The sequence below is a fragment of the Mytilus galloprovincialis genome, chromosome 5 (genome assembly GCF_965363235.1).
Source record: "Mytilus galloprovincialis chromosome 5, xbMytGall1.hap1.1, whole genome shotgun sequence".
NCBI lineage: Eukaryota > Metazoa > Mollusca > Bivalvia > Mytilida > Mytilidae > Mytilus > Mytilus galloprovincialis.
In genome coordinates, this window is record NC_134842.1 from 11946333 (window position 1) to 11955049 (window position 8717).

The following is an 8717-nucleotide window of genomic DNA, read 5'->3' on the forward strand; positions in this document are numbered from 1 at the left end:
TGCTACGAGGATAACTTAAGTTTCTGTGAATTCAAAGACTACAAAGTATTTGACATGAAAAAACTAAAGACTTCTAAAGTTATTTATATATTTAACTTTATTGATACATTTTAACAATATAAAAATATTCAGTAACAGTTATAATAACAAGATCAATTCCGAACTGCACTTCGCACACATATATTTCCTAAACGAATATTTGAAAGCACTAAATTGAATTACTATTAACAAAACAAATACCAAAAAAACAGTCAGACTGCTGTACATTGATCACTTGTTATTCACTATCAAATATACACCAAATATATCAAACTAGGACGAACGAACCCAGGGCGAACGAATTACCAGGGCGAACAATCTCAGTGCGAACGAACCTAGGGCGAACATGTAATCAGGGCGAACGATCCCAATACCGTCCCAAGTCAGGAGCCTCTGGCCTTTGTTAGTCTTGTATTATTTTAATTTAATTTCTTGTGTACAATTTGGAAATTAGTATGGCGTTCATTATCACTGAACTAGTATATATTTGTTTAGGGGCCAGCTGAAGGATGCCTCCGGGTGCGGGAATTTCTCGCTACATTGAAGACCTGTTAGTGACCTTCTGCTGTTGTTTTTTTCTATGGTCAGGTTGTTGTCTCTTTGGCACATTCCCCATTTCCATTCTCAATTTTAGCTTTGCACTCAATAAACTACACCCATTTAATTTAAATAATTATCAGGTCTTCAAAGCCTATGATAATTTATGCTGTGACACCTTCCCACAAGTGCCTATTTGTGTCAGCCAAAAAAAATCCTGATGGAGAAACAATGCAAGATAGACTACTTTTGAGTTCAATGCATATGTAATTCAGGCAAAAAGTTCAATTTTAGTGAAAATATTTCCAGAGATTAATTAAGGGGCATTCTCACGTAATTGATAATCAGCACTGCTGTCTTGACAGAATTGGGATTATCAAAGTATCTACATGACAAAGCATAATCTATGGAACAAATTTCATATCTAGTTAATCCTGAATGATGGAGATCACACAGATGCTTGATGAACTTTGATAAAGATGCACACTGCAGGGATACTTGCGTGCCCCTCTATCCCATAATTTACAAATTTTTCCAGTGAAAGACATAACTTAAAAGTGGTCTGTTGTCTTTGGAATAAGATGCAGAAATGTCTTGGATGTCCAACTGTCTTGTTACCTCACAAAATCAATTCAGATAATAACTCTGTAAACCATACATGTATATAGCATTATGGTAACATCATGATCATTGGGTAAAACATGTACACTATGACATGTATGATTAGTATTGATTTTATTTTTCAGGAACTTTTGCGCCAAGGTGAACAGTTAGACAATATTGAAAGAAAGACAACAGAGATGAACCAAGAAATGACTGCTACACAAAAACACATAAACAATATTAAAAGTGTATTTGGTGGGGTCAAGAACTGGTGGTCAGGGAGAAAAGCCAATCAACAACAAGCTAGTAGTAGCCCTGAACCACGACCAAGTAAATTAAGGGACACAGTGGATAATTCTAAAAATGAATATGAAAGTAAAAAGCGTGTTGACACATCTGGGTTTGGTTCATTTGAAGATGACGATCTTGATAAACAATTTATGTCTGGTTCAAGAAAACAGATGATTCAACCCGTTACCAACAGTCATCGAGAAAAGGAAGTAGATGAAAATTTGGGTAAGGAAGAAAAAAAAGGTCTTTAAGAAAAAGATTGACTAGTTCTTAGCACTAGTACTCTGTACATGCATGTGGCAATAGATTTGATTTCAGAATATGAATACATGCAGCTGATCACTGATGTTGTTATACGACCACAAACAAATTTTTGGGATCGTATAATGATATGATGTTGTCTGCGTCGTCATCCGAAGATACATTTGGTTTCCCGACAATAACTTTAGAAAACATTAAAGGATCTCTTTGAAATTTAATAAGAAGGTTCAATACAACAAAAGAAAGGTTGGTATTGATTTTGGTAATGATGGTCCAAAGTGTTTAGGAATTACATATGTAGGGGCCCAAAACAAGCATTTTTCTACTTTCAGGATAATAACTTGTGTATAAGTATTTCAATAGCCCTGAAATTGTACCACAATGTTTAATACAACAATTAGAAGGTTTGGATTCATTTTGGAGGTTATTGTGCCAATATTTTAGGAATTAAGGGCAAGAAAGGGACTAAAAACAAGCATTTTTGTAGTTTCTGGACAATATCTATTGTGTATGTGTATGGATCTCTCTGACATTGTACCACAAGGTTCCATATTGTACAAGGAAGGCTGGGATTAGGTTTGGGATTATTGACCCATTAATGCAGGAATTAGGGGTCAAAAACAAGCATTTTTCTAGTTTCCAGACAACTTGTATTTAAGAGTATGGATCCCTCTAAAATTGTACTACAAGCTTCCATATTACAAAGGAAAGGCTGGAATGGAGTGTGGGGGTAATTGCTCCAAGGGGGGGGGGGGGGATTCACAAAGTTTGGGGGGTTCCAATTTTTTTTCTTCAAAATTTTTCATATTTCCAATTTTTGAAAAGTTTCAAGAAGAAATTTTTAATTGCACAGTATTGGACAACAGATTTGTAAAATCTTGACATTTGTTTTGTGTCAGAAACCTATATCATATCAAAAATTCAATCACAGTCCAATTTCAGACAGTATCAAGCTTGAATATTGTGTCCAAATTTGCCCCAACTGTTCTGGCCTTGAAGGCATAAAACTTTGCCTCGTGATCGGAGCACAAAAATCATGCTCGAAACATGAAATCCAGCATTTTGATTGGTTGATTTTCGAGTACGAGTACAAAAAACAGACTCGAAAGTTTTATGACCGCAAGGCCAGGGTTCAACCTATAAATGAGAAAGATAAAAGACACTTATTATATTCTTTTTCCTTGATTCTATGAGGATTGTTTATCAAGGTAACAATCAGTTAATTATGCACTAAAACCTGGTAAACAAGCACTGAATGATGCACTAAAACCTGGTAAACAAGCACTGAATGATGCACTAAAACCTGGTAGACAAGCACTGAATGATGCACTAAAACCTGGTAAACAAGCACTGAATGATACACTATTCCCTGGTAAACAAGCACTGAATGATACACTAAAACCTGGTAAACAAGCACTGAATGATGCACTAAAACCTGGTAAACAAGCACTGAATGATGCACTATTCCCTGGTAAACAAGCACTGAATGATGCACTAAAACCTGGTAAATAAGCACTGAATGATGCACTAAAACCTGGTAAACAAGCACTGAATGATGCACTAAAACCTGGTAAACAAGCACTGAATGATACACTATTCCCTGGTAAACAAGCACTGAATGATACACTAAAACCTGGTAAACAAGCACTGAATGATGCACTGAAACCTGGTAAACAAGCACTGAATGATGCACTAAAACCTGGTAAACAAGCACTGAATGATGCACTAAAACCTGGTAAACAAGCACTGAATGATACACTAAAACCTGGTAAACAAGCACTGAATGATACACTAAAACCTGGTAAACAAGCACTGAATGATGCACTAAAACCTGGTAAACAAGCACTGAATGATGCACTAAAACCTGGTAAACAAGCACTGAATGATACACTATTCCCTGGTAAACAAGCACTGAATGATACACTAAAACCTGGTAAACAAGCACTGAATGATGCACTAAAACCTGGTAAACAAGCACTGAATGATGCACTAAAACCTGGTACACAAGCACTGAATGATGCACTAAAACTTGGTAAACAAGCACTGAATGATACACTAAAACCTGGTTAATAAGTACTGAATGATACACTAAAACCTGGTAAACAAGCTCTGAATGATACACTAAAACCTGGTAAACAAGCACTGAATGATACACTATTCCCTGGTAAACAAGCACTGAATGATACACTAAAACCTGGTAAACAAGCACTTAATGATACACTAAAACCTGGTAAACAAGCACTTAATGATACACTAAAACCTGGTAAACAAGCACTTAATGATACACTAAAACCTGGTAAACAAGCACTGAATGATGCACTAAAACCTAGTAAACAAGCACTGAATAATGCACTAAAACCTGGTAAACAAGCACTGAATGATACACTAAAACCTGGTAAACAAGCACTGAATGATGCACTATTCCCTGGTAAACAAGCACTGAATGATGCACTAAAACCTGGTAAATAAGCACTGAATGATGCACTAAAACCTGGTAAACAAGCACTGAATGATGCACTAAAACCTGGTAAACAAGCACTGAATGATACACTATTCCCTGGTAAACAAGCACTGAATGATACACTAAAACCTGGTAAACAAGCACTGAATGATGCACTGAAACCTGGTAAACAAGCACTGAATGATGCACTAAAACCTGGTAAACAAGCACTGAATGATGCACTAAAACCTGGTAAACAAGCACTGAATGATACACTAAAACCTGGTAAACAAGCACTGAATGATACACTAAAACCTGGTAAACAAGCACTGAATGATGCACTAAAACCTGGTAAACAAGCACTGAATGATGCACTAAAACCTGGTAAACAAGCACTGAATGATACACTATTCCCTGGTAAACAAGCACTGAATGATACACTAAAACCTGGTAAACAAGCACTGAATGATGCACTAAAACCTGGTAAACAAGCACTGAATGATGCACTAAAACCTGGTACACAAGCACTGAATGATGCACTAAAACTTGGTAAACAAGCACTGAATGATACACTAAAACCTGGTTAATAAGTACTGAATGATACACTAAAACCTGGTAAACAAGCTCTGAATGATACACTAAAACCTGGTAAACAAGCACTGAATGATACACTATTCCCTGGTAAACAAGCACTGAATGATACACTAAAACCTGGTAAACAAGCACTTAATGATACACTAAAACCTGGTAAACAAGCACTTAATGATACACTAAAACCTGGTAAACAAGCACTTAATGATACACTAAAACCTGGTAAACAAGCACTGAATGATGCACTAAAACCTAGTAAACAAGCACTGAATAATGCACTAAAACCTGGTAAACAAGCACTGAATGATACACTAAAACCTGGTAAACAAGCACTGAATGATACACTAAAACCTGGTAAACAAGCACTGAATGATACACTAAAACCTGGTAAACAAGCACTGAATGATACACTAAAACCTGTTATATATTCATATATAATAAATGTAAAGTACATCCCCAGCTGCAGAGGACTAATAAAGTAATTGATGCAATGATTTAATAATTTTCATAACATTTATAATCACTGAAAAATATTTTCATATGACTTTAATTGATCATGTGATACGATTCTCACAACACAATATTGAAATATTTCATAGTTTTATTAAAATGATTTTCATTTTATTTTTTCAAGGTTTAATGTCAGATGGAATATCTAAACTGAAAGGACTTGCTATGGGACTTGGAGATGAGATAGAGAGACAGAACCAGCAAATAGACGATAGAATTAATCCTCAGATGGACAAACTCAACTTGAATCTAGAAAATCAGAATAAACAAATGAAGAATATTTTACGAAAGTAAAGGATTCTATGCTGAGATTATTGATTTGCAGACATGTTTGTATGGATTTGTCAACGTCCAAAAAATTAGAAAAATCTTACATAGTATTTTGCTATCCTTGTCTGTACCCTGTAATAAATAATGATATATCTAAATGTACCTCTGACCTGAGTTCAACTTGAACACCTGAACTAAAGAAAATAATTTTTAGAATGATTGTTGATTAAGTTATCTTATTCAGAAATATTGGCCTGTTTTCAGGCACTCTTGCCTAGTCTAATTGGCACAAAATAATAATCTGATTTTTATATTGTTGATAAAATTTGGAAGATAATATGTTTGTTGGTGTTTTATTGCCATTTTCAACTACATTTACAAAATAAGTTTTTATTGGTTAAGGAAGCCAGAATGATGGGAGAAAACCACCTACCTTCACCAGAAAACTGACAATCCTAGTCAATTGAGATAAAATTTGAATAAAACTTTAATCGTATATATTTCAAATATAACAAACTAATTATGTATGTTGTATATAGTTTCATTTCATGATTTATATTATGGTTCATACATTTTTTCCCAAACAAAGCAAAAATGTTGCAAATTTAGTGCATTTTTATGATTTTGAGAAATGTATTACAATAAATAAAATATATACAGTGTCTTTATATAATCAGAATTTAAAGGCATCTAAAGAAAAATATAAAGGAAGAAATGTATTGCATTATCTTTATTCCATGTTTATCACTCAATATCGGTAATCATACTTGTTGGATTCAAGTGTTTGGAAATTCACCATTTTTGCAAAGAAAACATTGATGTATATTTATGATATATTGCCATCATTTTGACAGGTTCTCATTGTCCAATACATTTATAATTTAGTTTTATGATGAATTTTGATTGATTAATTACATGTTAATATCATACTTATTTTTTTGCAAATTAGGATGAACACAAAAAAAGTCATTTTAATATGAATACTTTAATAAAAATCTGCCAATGACCACTACAGACTTGTAAAAAATATGTAGAACATTTGCTAGGACGATTAGAACGTGTTTATTAACATTACTGATGATTGTCAAAAACTTTGATATGACTGAGAAAACATTATTTAAAAAAAACTTCCAATTGTATGCTCTTTTCAATGATGTTTTATGATTCTAGTTTTAGACATACATGCATAATAGATATAGGAAGATGTGGTGCGAGTGCCAATGAGACAACTCTCCATCCAAATAACAATTTATAACAGTAAACCATTATAGGTCAATGTACAGCCTTCAACATGGAGCCTTGGCTCACACCGAACAATAAGCTATAAAATGCCCCAAAATTTATTTCTAGTGTAAAATCATTCAAACGGGAAAAACAACGGTATGATCTATATAAAAACGAGAAGCACGTATAAATTACACAAACAAACGACTAAACAAACGACAACTACTGTACATCAGATTCCTGACTTAGGACAGGTGCAAACATTTGCAGCGGGATAATGTTTGTTCTTTTCATTTGTAAATTTATCATTTTAATTTTTCATACAGTATATCAAAAAATTGTACAGTTATACAAATCCCTGAGTATACAACAGTATATATATGTTTGATACAAAGACCACACAGTGTTTTAATGAACAGTTTATCTCGCTTGAAATTATTTAATTTAACACTTTCTTTAGTGTACATGTAAGTACTCAATATAATACGTTTTAAGATAACATGTAAATATAATATATTTTATTGGTTTATTTTAGTTATATTCTCTATATATACTGTTATTTTATTGATATATTTTAAGTATTAGTTAGCACAAGAAATCCTGATATTTATCAATGTATTTTACAGCAAGCTGGTCTTCACAATCATTAACTTTGTTTCTGTGAATTATTTGCATTTATAAATATTTGTTTTATGTGCTCATGAACCAGTATGTCTTATATGTTAGGGTCTCACATAGGGGTAACCATGGAGGGAATACATGGTTATTGAAATCAGACTGAGGGTTACATTACCACATCCTGCAAGGAGCATTTACTATTGTGTGGATTTGTGACATACTCAACCCATGCTTGGAGAGTGCCATACTCATAGTAAAAAAGATAGCATTATCATTGTTGGTCAAGAGGGGCTCATTTGATTTGGGTTGATGCTTTGGTTAAATTTCTCACCAGTCCCTATGCGTATATATTCTATGGAAGTTCAAAATTTATCTGCATATGGATCCCATTCTCCCCCTGCAATCCTCGTTTTGTATCACCCATTACATGTCTAATATCTTGACCCTTTTTTACATTGTACCCTTTAGTCATCTTTTTATTCTTTATATAGTTTATATATTTTAACTTTCTTTTTTATAAAGCACAGGAAATCCTGACATTTAATGTTGCAAAAGAAATAATTTGTGAAGGAAATATACTTTTAAAACTCTGTAGAACTGAATAAATGGTCTATGAACTGGCTTTAGCAAAAACTAAAACAAGGTTTTTATTGTTCATAATATCCATCCTGACTGCAGCAATTTTGGTATACCAATTAAACAACTACATAATAGATTCCAGTGTACTCCAAGTGATTTCAATCGTTATCAGAACATCAATTTTGTTAAAATATAAGAATAAATAAAAAAATGAAATAAAATAATAAACATATTGAATGATAAACATTAGAATACAGAGATGTTTGTATAATTTCAAGAATGCTCATTAACCTTGTGATTTGGAAGATGCAGGCAGGCAGCCATTTCCCCTTAAAAGCTGTAAATTAGTCTAATAAAAAGAACTGTTTCGTAAAAGAGAGGTTTTTATCTGGGCATGAAAATTATATGTGTTACTCATAAGAATATACATAATGAGAGTAGAATACTCTAGAATAATGAATGTTGTAAATGATTTAAATGTGAGAATAAATGATATGTATTAAAAAAACGAATGCTTTATTTGTTTAGATTAGCTAATTTAAAGGAATACTTACAATTTGTAAACAAAATACCACCATCACAATGAACTGGTCTTGCAGCAATGACTATGCTTTTCACCAACTAAAACACTTATTAATAAAAAAAAACTAGAACTTACAGATATTTTAATGAAGGATAGTGAATAGCAGACATAGCATTATAGTTAAAGATAAAGGAATCACACACAATATTGTAATTAAACACACAATTAAAT

At 33.1% G+C, this 8717-nt stretch overlaps 1 protein-coding gene across 1 annotated transcript in view; it reads left to right on the forward strand.

Annotated features, from left to right (window-relative positions):
- LOC143075157 (argininosuccinate lyase-like) overlaps nt 1-8471 on the forward strand; it is a 56197-nt gene extending 47726 nt beyond the window's left edge. The window contains 2 exon segments of the mRNA XM_076250484.1: nt 1323-1695; nt 5397-8471. Coding sequence (XP_076106599.1) covers nt 1323-1695; nt 5397-5566 — 543 coding nt within the window. The 3' untranslated portion in view covers nt 5567-8471.
- Nucleotides 8472-8717: the final 246 nt, after the last annotated feature.